General features: G+C 35.8%; 2 protein-coding genes across 2 annotated transcripts; one reads left to right on the forward strand and one right to left on the reverse strand.

Moving 5' to 3' along the window:
• The first annotated feature begins 1,011 nt into the window (after nucleotides 1-1,011).
• On the forward strand, nucleotides 1,012-6,840 carry LOC141643598 (GTPase ERA-like, chloroplastic). The gene is made up of 9 exons (XM_074452811.1): nucleotides 1,012-1,535; nucleotides 2,226-2,371; nucleotides 2,829-2,969; nucleotides 3,055-3,168; nucleotides 4,714-4,839; nucleotides 4,963-5,061; nucleotides 5,144-5,245; nucleotides 5,665-5,745; nucleotides 6,216-6,840. Exons 1-9 carry the CDS (start codon nucleotides 1,100-1,102, stop codon nucleotides 6,300-6,302), a joined length of 1,332 nt encoding a protein of 443 aa, XP_074308912.1. The 5' UTR covers nucleotides 1,012-1,099; the 3' UTR covers nucleotides 6,303-6,840.
• Nucleotides 6,841-7,285: 445 nt separating this feature from the next.
• Nucleotides 7,286-14,066, reverse strand: LOC141643599 (putative methyltransferase TCM_000336). Its single transcript, XM_074452812.1, has 4 exons — nucleotides 13,668-14,066; nucleotides 12,481-12,939; nucleotides 8,062-8,334; nucleotides 7,286-7,842 (listed from the first exon to the last, which is right to left on the reverse strand). Exons 1-4 carry the CDS (start codon nucleotides 13,740-13,742, stop codon nucleotides 7,510-7,512), a joined length of 1,140 nt encoding a protein of 379 aa, XP_074308913.1. The 5' UTR covers nucleotides 13,743-14,066; the 3' UTR covers nucleotides 7,286-7,509.
• Nucleotides 14,067-18,828: the final 4,762 nt, after the last annotated feature.

Below are 18,828 nucleotides of genomic sequence, written 5' to 3' on the forward strand. Positions count from 1 at the left end.
AATACCAGACAACTATTTTAGATCAATGATACCATGCCATGTTCAAATCGATAATTTGGGTTAGGGGTGAGCAAAACCGGATATCCGATACGGTTTTGGAAACCGTATCGGATATCCGGTTTTTTAAATCTCCTTTTATAGTATCCTTATCCGATACGGTTTTTCCGTATATACGGAAACCGTATATCCGGTTTTTTCGTATATCCGGAAAGCGTATATCCGGTATCCGGTTTTCAGCCTCACTTATGTAATTTAATATTTTTTTCTTTTTTATATGTGATTGTTGGTTTTTTTCGTAACTTAAAAGTGTTTTAAAAAGATATTAAGTGTAAATAACTCATAAAGTTTAATACTAATAAGGTTTAATCACCACCATATTGGATATTTTGTGAATTATGTATATATTTTAATATTTTATTCTAGAAAAAAGGCAACCATATCGGATACCGTATATCCGGTTTCATATTTTGCCCATCCTTATCCGATACGGTTTTTAAAGAACCGTATCGGATATCCGAAAATTCGTATCGGATATCCAGAAATTCGTATAGCGTATCGGATACGTATAATAAAACCGTATCGTATAATTTTGCTCAGCCCTACCGGTAGGGCGCGGAGCAACAACTAGTTTAATTAAATTCCTTTTTTTAATTATTTAATTAAATCTAGTACATTAAAAATACAAGTAATCAACTAATCAAGACATCAAGTACATTAATATTTAATAAAATATATATTTAAATCATTAATATTCATTATTTATATAAATAAAAAAGTATTTAGAAAAAAAAATACTAAGGCTATTGGGCCGGCCCATGGGCCAGGCACGGCCCGAGCACGAAACTTGGCGTGCCAGGAGCGGGCCGCGGCGGGGGTTTGGGTGAGTGGCCAGGCACGTCACGACACGACACGGCCAACCCAATATCCGTGCCTGGGCCGGGCCATTCTTTGGGGGCCGGCCCAATGCCAACTCTAGTGTGTCGACCCGAACTCCCCCCACCCAAAATAATCCCAAAAAAAAGAGAGAAGAATAAAGAAAGCAAGCACTCCAGTGAAAGAGGATAACATATCTTCTTCTTCAACGACCTGGTGCATAAAAATGGCGGCAATTACAGCGCAAATTCCACCATTCAAACTAGAACGAAAGATAATCCACCATTATCACAACCTATTCTTTACTTGTCTTTCTCCACTTCCGCCACAAAATTCCTCTCATCTCTCCTCGTCCGCCGCCGCATACATTAAATTCACGGCCAGAAGTAATCGACTCCAGCACCGCAGCGCCGTCGTCGTAGAGGAGGAAAGCGAAACCGAATACGAATACGAAGACGATGAAGATGAAGATGAGGGAGGGAGTGAATTCATCCATCATTCTTCTTCCTATGGTGAAGCCGGTCACGACGAGGCGGAATTGACGGCGGCAGCAGCGGCGGGGTTTCTGTCACTTAGCGAAAAGCCGGACCGGAATATTGCTTTGCTTGATGAGTATGAGATGGAGGAGAATGGTTTTGATCCTAATTCTAATCACCGGAGTGGTTTGTTTTTTACTTTTTACTCTCATTGTTTTAATTATTTTGTTAATTGATTGTTATTTAGAGTAAGGCCTCGTTCTTTTGGACGAAATCTCTCTCAGAACTTACTTGAGTCTTGAACTGAACTGAATTGAAGTGAATTTATAGGATCGGAACTCAACTGAACCGAATTGAAGTGAATTTAATTGAAGTTGGAGCAATCGAGCAAGAGCAACACTAATTAATTTCAGGAATTTTAAGCGAAATTTGTTTTCCCCAAGTGTAGTGAAATACTGGTTCGTTTTTAATATTTATTGCGAGGGATATTTTAATCAAAGGTAAACAAATGATTTACGGTGTGAATATCATTCAAAAATTAATCTGTGTAGTACTGTATACTGTATAGTATTGTCACTCAAGTCTGAGCTGCAATGCCTGCAAGTGTGATAATATTCAGGAGAAAGAAGTAGGGTCTAATTAATAGCAAATGTATGATCATGGTAATGGACCAACAAATATGTGATTTGCTCTCTTTTATCGTTACCATCCTCATTGATTGTATTAAGTGCTCTCGGAAATTAAAGAAGAAAACCATTGAGTGATGGTGGTAAGGTAACAATACCTATGGAATCCAAATACAGCATTTCAGTTATATTCTTGTACATGTACAGTGTGCTCTGATGGATTCTGTTGACAGCATGTTGTAACATGCAGGTTATGTAGCTGTGGTTGGCAAGCCAAATGTTGGGAAGAGTACGCTTTCGAACCAAATGATTGGCCAGAAACTCTCAATTGTCACTGATAAACCACAGACTACCAGACATCGAATCCTTGGTATATGTTCTGGACCAGAATATCAGGTATGCATTTTACTTGGAATGATGACCTTGGTGACATATGTTTAGTATTTAAAGACGTGGATCTCTGTAATATGTTATGCCCGTTCCAGTACTTCCGTAGTGGGTTGTTTTTGTGTCAAATACGAATGCTCTGAAATGAACCTTTATTGCTTTGAGCACATGTTCTCGATTTGAATGTATCTGCTTGAATGTATATTTCCAGTGTTAACTTGGTACTGTTTGGAAGATTTAATCAGTAAACCTGATCAAATTTGGCCAGTAATCTGTTTGTACCCTTCTCTTGATTTTGAATTTTTCTGTGGTTCTAGTAAAATGTTTATGCAATGATGAAATCTCATTAACTCTACATTTTAGAGAAAATTCAAGAATATGTGCGGTTTTGTACTAACAGTCAAGTGATACTTTACCTCTTTTTGTGTCATGCATAAGTTATCAATTAGCTTCTAATAGCTTGCAGATGGTACTTTATGATACGCCTGGAGTTATTGAAAAGAAAATGCACAAACTGGACACTATGATGATGAAGAATGTTCGAAGTGCTGCCACCAACGCTGATTGTATGGTCGTGGTGGTTGATGCTTGTAAACCACCGGAAAATGTACATTTATTGGTTCTTGACTTCTTTCCTTATCGCCACCTCTTAATATCAGATTCATCTTACATGTCGTGCTACATTGTTTCAGTTAGATGAAGTATTTAACGAAGGTGTTGGGGAACTGAAAGATAAGATACCAACCTTGCTTGTCTTGAATAAGAAAGATCTCATCAAACCCGGTGAAATTGCAAAAAAACTGCAGGTCTGCACATATTCAAATAATTCCCTCATTATTTGAGCTTTCTTGTTTACTGCGTTCCGTTCGTAATCTAAACTTGATGTTGAAATATGAAAACTTAGTTCATATTAGCTATAATAAGCTGGCAACTGATTTTGTGTTTCAGCAGTGAGCTTGTAAATACCGTTGCGGAAAACGTTCTACTGTTCTGTTGTGTAACTCCTATGATATTAAGTGACGTCCATGTTAAGGGTGTCGTATTTGAAAAAAAATGGAGAATGAATATTCACGTAATCATGCTATGAACCGATATTAGTAGACTGACTGCTTTGGTTCACCTCTTATTATTTATGGAGGACTAGTATAGCAGTTCAAATAATATCCACTGAGCGACAGATCATTCCATCTGCATTATACATCAACAACAAGAACATCACCTCAGTGCCTTACTTGCTCCGCAAATTGCCGGGTAAGAAAGGGGGAGGGGAGATGTACGCAGCCTTACCCTTGTATTAGCAACACATAGGCGGTTTCTGAATGACCCAAGATGAAAATTGCGTCAAGGACTGGATCTGGATTATAAATGTTTCTGAAATTTTATATATTGGTAGCTATCATATGCGAGTCTGTGATGACATGTTTTTTTAAATGCATCTGTAAATTCTGTAAGCGAAAAAATAATGGAAAAAACAAGCATAGATGTGTGAGTGAAGTTATCTGATTGCCTGCAAGTTTTGAACAATTTTTTTTTTTTTGTGGGTTCCTTACCCCTAAGAAAAGGATATGAATGATAATATAGGACTCCCTGACTCCCTCTATGTATTACGAATGTCAAGGTAAGTTTTGTTGGTTGTAGGATTGGAAAGGGGATAGCAATAAGCTATTGCCAGAGTGCTGGAGCATTGAGGTCCTTGAAAAATTGTATTACAGGACATACATTTTATTTTAATGGCATTCTCATTGACACTCAACATAGTGGCCTTAAGAGAGCATCGTTTTCTTAGGATCTTAGTGGTGGATTGAGGGAGGTTTACATATAATCAATTGAGCATCATGACTTCCAGATGTTAAGGAAATAGCAAGATGTAGCTTTGACGAATATGTTAGAACATGCAGCAGACCAGCACTATAACTTCAATTTCATGCGAAGGAAAGCATCAGAACGACCCCATTTTTCACCCACGAGATGTTAAATCAGATTTTGCCGCTCATTTGACTATTACCCCATCCGATGATGTGACATGGCTTTGAGGATATTAGATTGGGGCCTGGATATTAGATTGCCTTGACATTTTTGAAAAGAGAAAAATGACGAAAATCCCGTGTTAATGTCTATTCCTTTTCATAAAAAAAATAAAAAATAAAAAATAATCAGCCCAAACATAGGCTAAACTCAGAATTCATTACCTGTCAAAACTCAAAACAAAGAAGAGATATTTGGATATGCATGTATTGGATCTGGTGTGTATTTATGATGAAGTATTATCTATGTGTGTAGAATGTCGTGCTATATTTTAGTGTCCTTGATGTTTATCTTGCAAACTCACACCCATCTCCTTCTTGTTGCAGTGGTATGAAAAGTTCACTGATGTTGACGAGGTGATACCTGTGAGTGCTAAGTACGGTCATGGAGTTGACGATGTTAAAGATTGGATTTTATCAAAGCTTCCTCTTGGACCACCCTATTATCCGAAAGTATTTGCTCAACTTTAGTTTCTTCCTGAGTATTGTTTCGTGAATATACCTTATGTTTAACTCCTTTTTATATCCGCTAACTGTTGTCTTTGGATGATGAGCTGTCTTATACTTGATTTGTAGGACATTGCTAGTGAACATCCCGAAAGATTTTTCATTGCTGAAATTGTCAGAGAAAAGATCTTTTTGCAATACAAGAATGAAATTCCATATGTATGCCAGGTAAATTTATCAAAGTTCATTCACTTCATTGTCCAACGAAATCTGTTATTTGCAGTGGTAACTGTAATGCCAAATTTTGCAGGTTAATGTAGTGAGTTACAAAACTAGGGCAGCTGCAAAAGATTTCATTCAAGTGGAGATTGTTGTTGAGAAGAACTCTCAAAAGATTATACTTATTGGAAAAGTAAGGAATGATGATATCGTATCCGATTGTTGCATTTCCATCCAAATCCTGTAAACAGTAAATTTCACCACCCCAGATTCCTAAATTCGCCCTTCTCTCCTTCAACCTCCAAAAGATCATTTCAGGCCACATTCCAGAAACTCTTTTTTATAACCTTTTGGTCATTACCAGTTGCATTATGAATAGTGTTTTTTTGTTTTTTTTTTGGGAGCACATTATGGATAGTTGTTTGTGGAAACCATAAATTTCTTTATTGAATTCTCCTTCTTACCTCATCTTATCAAATGTGTTGAGCTACTAGATAGATACGTAAGAAATCCTTTTGTTAATTGCTATAAACACTGCTAGTGCTAGGATCTTTTGTATCTTCTGCAGTCCGATAAAAGTTCTAAATTCTTGTTAATCATGAACCTTTGCAGGAGGGAAAAGCTCTGAAACTTCTTGCAACTGCTGCACGCCTCGATATTGAAGATTTCTTGCAGAAGAAAGTGTTTTTAGAGGTGAATTTTTTTTTCACCTTTAAGGTCCAAACAAACAACTAAATAAATCATTGGACAAACTACCATTGTCGACTCTCTTCTCCATCATCAACAGAGTTACCATAATGTTTGAACTTACAGAAGATTTGGAGTGGCCTTTATTACCCTATGTAGTATATACACTCTTCAAAGGGAATTATCAATCACGACCAAAATGGGTACAAAATTTTCCTATGTTTCGTTTCATATTATTGTGGAATCGTAATGGAATTTAAGTCATACAGTTATTAAATCCTTTGGAAGATTTTATTAAGCTTTGGCATTAGGGTTTTCCTTCAATTAGTTTGCTTTTTGCTACTCAACTCAAAAGCTAGTTGGTTGATATAGCCTGAATTATGGGGTAGAGTGCTTCAACCTTGACGGGAATTCTTGTTTACATCGTTCCTGATTTTGGGTTTTCAGCTGAATTACTAATCTAGTTGTTTGCTTAGGTTGAAGTCAAAGTAAAAGAAAACTGGAGACAAGATGAAGGACTTCTCAAGCACTATGGATACGGTGGTAAAATAAAAGTTATATGATACCAGGTTTGATCTTTAAATTGTTGTACTATACTCTCTCTGAGATCTGCAACGATGAAAGTTAGCGTGAAGAATGCGGGAAAGAGAAAATCTACCTTGCCGGCGTTTTTGTAGAAATAGAGATAAAGTGACATTTGTTTTAGTCTAATCTTGTCGTTTCCTGTCGAATATGTGATTACTATTATTTGTTTATGTTTCTGCATTCATGTCCTCCTTTTAGAGTTAAACCTAGGACGACCTGGTGTTTGTATGGGGTTGTTTTCTAACCGGCTTTAGTGAAGAAGAGCATCATAGACTCTATGGGTCCTCAACTCCTCCCTCGTGGAGGATGAGCTGGTACCTCTACCACTCTACTTTGTGGGTCATGAATTGCGTTTAAGCCGGAGGTGAAGCCCATGTTCTTGCTATCATCATCTGTAGGGATTATAAAACTTGTAACGTCGTGTTCTGTTAATTGATTTATAATTTGTAATATTCTTAAAATCTTAAAAGACATGTCGCTATGAGGTATATAATTCATTTGTCTATGTTTGTGAAATGACTTCGACGTTAACAGTAGCAGTAATGTCTGCTTATTGTGAACTTCTCATCGCCTTCTCGTCTCAATAAAACCAAATACCTTCACATAGGTCTTATCCATGCCTAAACTGCAGTATCGGTCGCTATCACGGTTGATAGGTCTTTGGCGTTCACCCTCCTTTCTCTTCTCTCACCCAAAGAAACGATAAGATATGTTGGTTTTATTCTAGAAAATCGAACTACTCTGTAATTTGAATTCCTTCTTAGAAAAATAAAATACCATAATGTATTTTCTGGTCATAATTTCAGAATGTTTTTGCCATAATATACGTTTTGTACAAGTAAATAGTACCGGGAGAAAAAAAAAATGTCAAGGATAATGTATTATCCGTATATAATAATTCATCGGCTAAATTAATTGACATCTACAATGAGGAATACGTGAGAAAATTTTAGGTACGAACTTTATACTTGGTACATGGTACAAAAAGTAGAAACTCTAATTAGAGGGATAGAATACATTAAAATCAGAGAATATTTTTTTTTTCTAACAAAGCGCGCACTCGCATTACAATAGAGGAGAAGGGCAATTCAAACCTGATACCTATTTATCAACAATACCTCCGTCTTAACCACTAGACTAAGACATCTTCGGTTAAAAATAAGAGAACATATTATAGTAAAGCAGTCATACTTTGTTAAGAACTAGAACGAAGGTAACAGGCCTAATATCCTGCATAGACATTTCCTCGTCTATCAGTTTCGCATATGTATCGAATAGATCATCAAGAATGTCTTCGCCAAAATGGTGACTGATCATCGATTCCTGTATAGCCCTCACCGTTCTTGCGACATCTACGCCATAGTTGTCTCCATAATTTTCGTCTCTTTCAATTTCAAACATTTCAAAACGAACCATTTTGAACGAACCCTCTTTTCTCACTTCTTCCTGCATTTCTTCTTTCGATGGTGCGTAGAAATGAACATCATAAGAATTGAGCTTTTCTTCTGGGATTAGTCCCTGTACGCATTCATCATTGCATAGCGTATTAGTAAGTCTCGTGTATAATGGTCTGTCAATATTTTGTTGTTAGACTACCAAATACGGAATACTACTGGTACTTTACTGTGTTATACAGATGTCAACTAGCTTAGTTGGTAAAGTCATGAGTACCAAATCCCTTCAGCATCAAAATCGCCGAAATATGAAGATATAAGGTGCTGAATGGTAGTGAAATACCTTAGATACAAGAATTCGGAATGATTGAGCAAGAAGTTGCCATAGAAATGAATTGCCTCTATCGATGTGGTTCGTGTTTTCCCTACCAAGTAAGACCAACACCATTCTACCTCCATTTTTAAGCTCTTGTGATCTCAGTCGAAGAAACCGCGAAAAATCATCCTGGAATTGTTGTACGTATGCTTGTATTATTGACGCAGGGCTCTCTTTGCAAATGTAAATACAGCCTTTGTTCATGGACTCTCCATTCTCATCATAAATCCCGTTGGGAACCTGAAAACTTACACAAATTATGTATTGTTTTATCTTTGTTTTTTGGGTTTTTCTACGTGATATCTATGTGTTTTTTCGAATTCTAGGTGATACCCTTGCGTTTTTGAAAATATCAGTGGTATCCTTAAAGTTAGTAAAATGTTCCTAAAATACCCAAACTACTAAAAATTACGTTTTTAATCAGTTAAATTTTGTAATGAAAATATGTTTATGATTGAGTAAACCAGGCCAGGTTTATGTTAATGGCATGACAAATTATTGTCGAAAAATAAATCAAAAATGTATCAACTAAACATTTAAAAGAGGTGAATTAGAGAAGTTTAGGTATTTTAAGATGTTTTCATTAAGTTTAGAGGTATCGCTCATATTTTTGAAAAGCGAGGGGTACCACGTAGAATTCGAAGAAGTACAAGGACATCACGTAGAAAACCCTTGTTTTTTTTGTTTGGGCGATTTTAAACAAGAATAAACAAATAACTAAGGCGGATGAAGTAGTTTGTAACTATTATGCCAAAGTTTGATGTTGCATAGCCGCATAGGTTTTTTTTTTGTGCATAAGAGGGGTGAGCCCCGTGCATAGCCGCATAGGTAACTCCGTCAATATCTACCTAAAAGTAACGAGTAATTTTTTTTTCGATGGCCATGTAAATTTCATCGACGCTAAATTAAATGGGCGAGATATGCACGACAAATTGGTCTATGAGGTTCTTCATCATCTACAGTATATCTTACCCCCATTACCCTAGTCTATTTATGGTAATCTCACCCCCATTACGTTTCTTCTGCTTTGATGGGGTAGGAATGTAGGATAGAATATCATGGAAATTAGAGGCAATTTAAAGGGGGTAGCTGTAGCATCAATACAATTTGGCTAGTGTTAAATTATGTGGTCTACTGCCAAAATAAGTTGGTCAAGTCTCTTGAGAAACCGTCTCTCTTAAAGAATTTGTGTAAGTATACGTAACTCACATGTTGTTACATCTACCAAGCAAATCAATTACACTATAAACTAGAATATATATGATGTTTCTTTTCTTTAACTTTTATTTTCCTCCACATATCTGTTACAGCTCATGACATTTTCATGATCTAAAGAGTCAAATTGACGAGACTATGTTTACAAAGTACTCCCTTCCACCACAGAATTTGTTAGGAGTAGTTCGATATTTATGTAAACTCATTTATGTACTTTTCTCTTCGAACAACTACTTTTACTTATGATAAAATTCTAAAATATCCTTCATTTTATGAAACGGTCATGAAAACTTCATAGCCATCAGCCAACTAGGCAAAATAATGATAATAATAGGACGTCATTCGGTGGTACTGAGTTTCAGTACTACTCTATCTCATACATGGTGTATGCCTTATACAATCCACCCTGTAAAAGGGCAATACCAAAACTCGATATTATCTGATGAGACTGTCCTATTTTATCTTATTTTCTAGAACACGGGTGGCTTGCTCTCAAGATGGAAAGTGTTAGATCTAGTCTAGTCTAAGAGCATCCACATTGAAGAGTATGTACTCTTCCTCTTATTTTCTTTCTTTTCCACTATTTTTTTGACACCTCACATCCTCTTTCATCCAACTCATTTTCCACTATCTCCATCCTCCTTCTATTCTTCTTCTATTTTTTTTCCCACATCAAAGAGGATCCTCTTTACTTTCTCTTTCATATTTTAATTCTTTTTTAATATTAGTTGATGTGATAATTATATAAAATAAAATGCATATGCAATAATTTGATAGGGGAGTGGACACAAGGGCCAAGGTTGTACTTCCTCTAAAAATAGAGGAAGTCTTCCTCTTCCTCTTTCAAAGAGGATGTTAAAATTAATCCCACATTGAAGAGGATATCCTCTTAGAGGAGAGAAGGTGCTAAGAGGATGCACCATCCTCTTCAATGTGGGTGCTCTAAAACGTACCTACCTTTAGAAAGCATGATGACAAATTGTTTAATTTCACAAGCAAAAGTAACTTACTTTATCACAAACGACAAGTTAATAATATAACCCATGTAACTTTTCTGGATTGATCGATGTTACAATGTCAATGTTTTTCATCACCATCACTCTCACTTTTATTTCTTCACCCATTACGGTATTCACAAATTCTCATTTAAGACGGTATTATCCGTCTTAAATTTAAGAAGGGTTAAGCAACATACAACTTATGTATATAATAAAACAAATGTACTATTTTTCCTATATATTTTTATATATACAAGTGATATGCACTTGACCTGTCTTAAACTTAAAACAGATAGTGTCGTTTTAAGGAAGACTTATTGTACAGTATTATTACACAATAAGCCATAATTTGGTCAACTTATAAAGTTGTGATAATTTGTGTTGATAAAAGCACAAAGCACTTGTTCAATTGGAAGAGTAAGGGGGCAGTTTGGAGTAGGTTAAGAGTTACTTTTAGGCATAGTTGTAGGACATCTCCTTGTTTTTTTCTCTTTGGTTTCCAAAAGTAAAGAAATTATGTCGATACCATAGAATATGGGCCAATTCATAGTTTCTTTAGAACGATAGAGGAAAGAGAAAATCATTCTATCAATCGGTTTATAATACTCCCTCCTATTCACTATATTCTTCCCATTTCCTTTTTGCACAAGAAATAAGAAAGTGAATTTGAACCACACAAAACACACTAACCAATATACAATTTAATTTGGACCACACAAATCAACCCAAAAAAGGAAATAGAGAAGAAAACCCAAATAATCTGAATAAGGAAATAGGGAAAAATATAGTGAATAGGAGGGAGTATATCTCATGAATGATAGCTGAATGGAAAAGGTTAACTATTTTCAAACTATCACGATAAAATTAAAGATCTGTTTGACATGTTACTTCAGCTAGCTTATTGTAATGCAATATCAACTACCAGTTTTAGCTAATTTTCAGCTTGTTTAACCATTTTTAGCTACTCTTTTTACGTTTCAACTAACTTTTTAGCTATTTTGTCAAACATAGCCTAATAAGCATGAATGCAGGAGATATTTCATAAAAATTAGTTCATCTTAATCACTCATGAGTCATGAATATGAAATCTCTTCGGGGACATCTGATGAATATGAAGATTGAAATGGTGAGGAATATATATTATCCCATAATAATCTGAAGTGTTTTTCGAGTTTTTATAGTTACGGTGTTGTCAGTTTAGAAATTTCTAACACAATTATAAACAATATGTTTGTGTGAAAAAAATAATACAGAGTAACATATTTAAGAATTTACATTTTTCGGAAAAGATATTTTCACAAAAATAAGTAATACATCAATGAACATAGTTATGGTCAAAATGTCAATTACGACTCTACGAAGGCGCGCAGAGTCGAATGAAAAACCCAAATAATTAAGTAGAAAATATTGTTTAATAACATACTCCCTCCATTTTACCGAATTCTTCATTATTACTGGTAACCTATTAATTGTTAGACGAATCATCTCAATCAAAAGTTTAAGGTGATGGTTGAGGTCCAATAGTTATATTTATTTCATATTCCGCCCCCTCACTCGAATGCCCATTGGGCTCGAAGAGTGGTTAGTGCACAGGCTCCCCCATACCTAGAGCTGGACATCGGGCCGGGTTGGTGCGGGCCGGGCCGGGTTGGTGGAGAGGGAACCCGAGCCCACACCACGGGCTGGGGGTGTGCGGGCTGGGGCGGGCCGGGCTGGAGAATTTATGGCCCTGAACCGGCCCAATTGCACAAATGAGCTAAAAAAAGGGCGGGCCATGCGGGCTTGGTGGTGTGGGCTGGGGTAGAGGAAGCCCGGGACCGGCCCGGGTATTGGGGTGGGTTGTGCGGGCTAGGGACCGGGCTGCACGGGCTGGGAATAATTGAGCCCGTTGGTGCGGGCGGGCTGGTGTGGGCCGGGCTGACCCGTGCTGGAGTCCAGCTCTACCCATACCATGTGCTAAAAGAGGCTGCCAGGATTTAAACCCGTGACCTTTGATCACACTGGCAGTGGCTCTGATACCATGATAGATGAATCATCTCAATCAAAACCTTAAGGTGATGGTTGATGTCCAACAGTTATATTTATTTCCTATTATTAATTACTACGGAGTACAATATGATCATAGATTAGGGGGCAAATAAGGAAATTCAAAAAAACAACAATTTGGACTTACCTTGGAAAGCCAATGCAAGCTGTAGGAAGAGTAGACAAAGTGCAAAAAGTTTGGAGGGAAAACAGGAGCATAGAAGGAGCCAGGACAAGCTGCAACAAACACAGATGGACGAATATAACCCTGTTGATCACTTCCATTTACGCGATTGCCATCGTCGACTTCCTTACAAATATTATTTTGGTAGAATTCAGGCAAAGCCTTGAATATAGAGTTGAAGTCATTGGTGGGAAGATCATTAAGGTAGACACAAAGTTGTGGTGGTGGCGATTTTGGACCGTTGTTTTGAGCCTTGTTATATGCATTTATCACCGCGTTATATAATTCTTTTATTATCGATAATGAGTTTGAACCGGTAGAGCATCCCAAGTCTGCTACCGCGAGGTTTTGAGGGCTGGTTGTTAGGTATACCTCTTGAATTGTCTCCATTGTTATTTGCTTTACCATTTCTGAGGCCTTCTTCTGCAAAAGTACGTCAAATTTTATTTCTAGGTAACCAAATATTCGAGTATTGGCTCAATTCGATCACTTGAATTCACTATATTTGTAGTCTGAATCGATGTTTTAGCTGATGAATGTAAGCTGATCAAATTACAAAAAAAAACGTGAAATAAACATCAGGTATGAGTTTGGTGCATTCTAAACTCATATACCTTATACCAGAATTATGTGAACCGATATGAAAAAAAAAAAAAAAAAAAAAAAAAAGACAAAATCCTCAAGAGTTGAATTTTTGGAGTAGCTACAATCACCATGTCCACCTTTCATATGAAATATTTTTTCTATATTCGTTGTAGTTTAATTTTGTACTTGCGTTTCAATGATATGTTTACACTTCCTTTATTTTTCCCTTACAAATAAAGGAAGTGTAAACATATAACTGGAATAGATGGAGTATTTCTTAAGACTTTTTTGTGATGTATCCAAATAATCGAGTCTTGGACCGTCCTGGTTCAATTCCTTGAATAGTTGAATTCACTAAATTTGTACTTTGAATCGAAGTTTTAGGGATGAATGTAAGTTGATTTAATCGTTAATAAGGTAGTATGGATATCAAATTACAAAAAACGTGAAACAAACATTAGGTATGAGTTTGGTGTATTCTAAACTCATACCTTATACCAGAATTATGTGAACCGAGATGATACGAAATGTAAAACAAAACAATAAAAAAGGAAAGACCACAAAACCTGAAGAGTTGAGTTTTTGGAGTAGCTAGTATCATCATGTCCACCTTTCATATGAAATATTTTTTCTATATCCATTATAGTTTAATTTTGTAGTTTTTAGACTATATATATTTTTGTGATGTATCTTAAAATTGTGAACAACTTTTAGTTAGGAATGTGATCACAAATAATGTGTAGGAAGTGTAGAACTAGTAGAAGGCTAGTTTGTGCTAGTTATATATAGTGCGTAGTTTGGCAACATTAGTTTGTTTATTTGTCATTATTAGTTAGTCTCTTCTAAAAGGTGCATGGTTGAACTAAATGGAAAAGGGTCTTTTAGGAGCCTTATTGAATTCTTGATAATAATTATTTGAAAAGAGGGAAACGAGTCACTTTGCACAATATTTTAAATAAAGTTGCAACTTGTTTATGGAGACGCAACATAATATAATACCCACATAACTATGTAAAAATAGGTAAATAGGATTATATCATTGATTGTATAAGAGAATTGTACAATTATAATATATCTAACTGAGCTTATGTTATATTTTAATTTTTTGATGTCAAAGTTAAAATTTAATTGAACTTGTACAATCAATTGTGATAAAACTGGTTATATAATCTCTATACTAATATGTAAAATTATGAAGGTATTGCCAATAATTTTTAGGTAAAAACTTAGGGTACATCTCCAACGAAACTATTTTATTAAGAGATTAGATGATATAGTTGGCACTAACTTTACAAAAATGACTCGAACTTTGCTTGAACATTTTTCTTTAATTTAAGCATGATTAAAGATATACTAATCGGGTCAATCTCAACTAGAAAGGCAATAGGCTTGAGATATAGACTCATATTTGTGCCGAACTCGGACTCGGCTCCTAGCTCGTTCCGTGTCTACAAAATTAAAGATCGAGTTCACATTGTCATTATATTTTCGCATATTTTTCTTTAAAATCTAACTAAACATGCATTATTTTAAAAAGAAAATATAATAATGAAATGCTAAAACAAATTATTTCAATACAAAATTAAAAAAAAAAAAAAAAAACAAGGCCAGACAAGCTTCTAATCCAACTCTTATTGAGCTTGGGGTCTACTCATATTTCGTCAAGCTTGGCTCGAACTCAAGCACGACGTCAATCAAAGCAAGCTCAAGCCGAGCCGATTTCAATGACTTGTTGAGTCGGGACAGCTATTTTATACTTATAATTATAAGTTTAAGCGAATTACATAGATAAAATGGTAATTTAACTAAAGTATGTACCCCCTTCGTCCTGGTCATTTGTTTACCTTTTCCATTTTAAAGTGTCTCATTCATTTGTTTACATTTCTATATTAGGTAAGTTTTTTATTGGTCATTTAATCATACACATTCCATCATGTGATTCATGTCCACTTATCCTCACTAATAAGTAATAACCACTAATCTCCTATTTTCTTGATCTTTATACCAAAAATTAAAAGTAAATAAATAATCGGAACGTAAGGAGTAATAGTCACCGATGTTAAATGCCACTATCTTTTTGTTGTATAATGGGGTGGGGAGTTGGAATGTTGGATAGATAGAAGCCTCAATAGGATGGCAATGGGTAGGGTTTGGGTAGGGTATGCCTAGACTCGGACCCGAGATTTTCCCTTTGGACCCGTACCCGACCTAGACCCGCAAGGGTCTAAAATTTGAGGACCCATACCCGGACCCTATGGGTAAGGGAGAGGGTCTCTGGGTCTACCCATGGTCCGAGTTTCAGCCACTTTAGTAACAAGATTAACAGCTATGGGGTCTATAATATTTTAAAAAAAAATCATACTACTTTAACATTATGAGTTTATTAATCTGCCGTTAATGGTGGTTGTCGGTCGCCGTCTATTAGAGAGGTGGTTGCCAGTCGCGTATCAGTGCTGTGGTGGTGGTTTTCTTGTGTCAGTGGTGGAGTGGTGGTATTGTCAGAAGAGTTTGGTTGAGTTTTATCACTTTATGGGATGAGGGTAGAGAAAAGACTTTAGTTGGGTTTCTACAGTCTGCCATGGGTTTCTACAGTCTGCCAGTATGAATTCATAAAACTTGTGATTTTGATTTTTTTTTCTTTAATAAAGGGTCTAAGGGTCGGGTATGGGTCTCATAACTTAGACCCGGACCCGGACCCAAAATATTTTCTTAAGACCCATACCCGACCCGACCCATACCCATTGGGTCTGAAAAAATGAGACCCATACCCGACCCATTAGGGTCCGACCCTCAGGGTCTGGGTAGGGTCCCCGACCCACTGCCATCCCTAGTAGTGACTAGTGTGTACTGAGTAGGTTATGCTTTCTTGATAAATAAATTAAAGCACTTTTGTTAAAAGAAATAACACTCTTTTTGTCTGAGGTTATTTGTTTTCCTATTTTATTTTGGAGTGTTTCAGTCAATTATTGTCATTTCTATTTTAAGAATGAACTTGATGAGCAATTTGATACTTCACACTCAATTTGGTCCACTTGTCATTTAGTAATTAACCCTTTTCTATTTTCTTGATCTTTGCGCCAAAACCAAAAACAACAATTGACTGGGATAGACGGAGTAATAATAAACTTGATTTTTATGTAAAGGCCCCCTCCTAATTGGACTATTACCCCCAAAGTTGTGATAAGTAAAGCACTTTTTTTTTTTTTTGTTAAAAAGGGTTAATTTTTAACCGACTTTTTCTCATTTGATAAACTGTCCCTAATTATTGTCCAATTTCAGCTCTCGAAATTGTGAATCATAGGCTCATAGCTTGGTCACCAAAGCCTACTGAGGCTACTACTATGAGCTACAAGTACATCTTTTTGTTTTGTTGACATGACCTACAAATTCTTGTTTCAGCTAGTCTTGTTATCGGATAATATCCGTTTATAGCTAAAGACGGGTCTAATAGCTTGAAAGTGGTGATATTTTTGGCCCCCACCACCCCACTTGTTCCTTGTCTTATTAGGAATATGATATTGTATTTGGCCCGTTTTTAGTTATAGACGGATAAGTGCCGTCTATAATGAGATTTTGTGTTCTTGTTTAAAACGGGCATAATCATTTTAAATATAAACGGGTTAGGAGTAAATAGTTAGATGATATATAAAAAATCGAATGCTTTGAAAATGATAAAAACTTGCTAACAATATCAGTTAGTATTTGAGCCATTTTATACTTAAACAGAATATAACCATCTTAAGAGAGACCAGCTGTCATATGAGTATATCAGTATATGGCCATATGTTATTACTATATTTCGACAATTTTATGATTATATTTCACCACGTTTCAATTATGTCTGTAACGATTAACGTAAAAGTTTCTATAACAAATCAATTTTTAAGGACAAATCTAAAAGTTTCTCGATATAAAACAAAAACGGTATAAATCATATGTTGGGAATGAAATTAGCGCCAATCTCCCACGCGCAACGGAAGCAACCAATCGACAAGTAAACCGTAAAAGTAAATAAATGTAAGAAATAATAAGATGAGACGGTATTTAGGGTCAAACCCAGGGCAAAACCTTCCAAACCGGAAATAAAACCCACTAGCCAAATCGGCTAGAATCCACTATAATAATATAGTATGAGTACAACGTAACCGTCCCAAATTAATTCCAATTCGAAACCCACGATAATACAAGATAACAACCTATAGCCCTCCAGTAATATTAGTCAATGATATTACCCCTAGAGTAACCTCCTAAATTATTGTATTATAAAACCCGTTATACTGCCTCTCACCCTCAAACCGGACTTGCTATTTTCCACCAAGCTAAGTTACCTTGTTTGATATTTGTTGTGAGATATATTTTCCAAAGGATTTCAATCCTTTATATAGCCATTGTGAAGTGACGTTAGATTTTACAACATAAAATTACTTTACGTTATAACACAAATGAATTAAAGTAATTCATTTGATTTTTACGTAATCTTATACAAATATGCATCCACATTTATTTAGCCCCTAATGTTACATGTTACCATCAATACATGTAACGATAACTATAACCTTCTTTGTGTTGAATAAATTGCATTTACGCAACATCATAAGTGACATATTGATGAAGAAATCCCACTAGATTGTGATACAAAAATACAAAATGAGATCGAGTAGGTGCATGAACATAGATTTGGACCACAGATGCATAAGAAAATGAAAGGTTCCGGTGCATTAGGCGAGTCTTTTGGATCCACTCAAGGCCTCCGGCTATCCTGCTTTGCTGCTCCGTTTTATGCGGAATTTGCTATCCTCCATTCCTCTCTAGTCTTTTCCCCTACACTTTTATTAACGAGCCATTCCACACAATTTGATACCTAAAGAGTAAGGACTGACCTTCGTAGAAACTAGAAAACGATTGGATCGTCTTTGTACTTGTTAATTGACCACAAGTCCACTGCACGTTATTGTATTTCCGTTGGTTATTAAAAACTTAGGTCTCGTTTAGTTGCCCGCATAAAAATGAAAATTGAAAAATCTCATAATTTGAAAAAAAAAATGGGAGATATTTGGTTACCTCAAGGATAAGATTATTGGTAGTCTTGAGTCAAGACTTTGGTAAGTCTTAAGACAAGAGTTACTCAAGACTACCAATAATCTAGCATAATCTTGACAAAGTTTTAAGTTGAGTCTTGGAAATCCAAGACTCAACTTAATACTTTGGGTGTGTCTTGACCCCACTTTAAAGGGAAATTAACCAATGAGTGAATTCCATGTATCATTTTTTTTGGTGAAAAAAAGGAGTAAAGTGAAAAAAGTAAAGTCTGAGGTGAGTCTGACGGATAATGTATAAAGTTTGGGGTGAGTCTGAACAATAAAGAAATAATAAAAGTTAGTGAAAAGCTGATGTGACAGAGTCTTAAGACTTTGGTGAGTCTGACTGATAATCATACCCTAAGGATGTTTGGATTGAGAAATTTGGAAGGAGAATAAAGGGAGGGACAGTAGAAGATTTAAAATCCCTTCTTTGAATAACAAATAAGTGTTGAGGGTAGGGATGACAATGGGTAGGGTCATATAGTATCCTTATCCATATCCATATTATATACTTCCTCTTATTCCCGATAACTGTCTCGTTGTTGAAATTGCTCAAGAATTAAGAAAGTGAGTTAAATAATGTAAAGTATTGTGGTGGGGTGAGGTAATTGGAGAGAGGAAAACAGTTCATAGACTATACATCTGA

This window comes from Silene latifolia, chromosome 2 (assembly GCF_048544455.1).
Source record: "Silene latifolia isolate original U9 population chromosome 2, ASM4854445v1, whole genome shotgun sequence".
Classification (NCBI taxonomy): Eukaryota; Viridiplantae; Streptophyta; class Magnoliopsida; order Caryophyllales; family Caryophyllaceae; genus Silene; species Silene latifolia.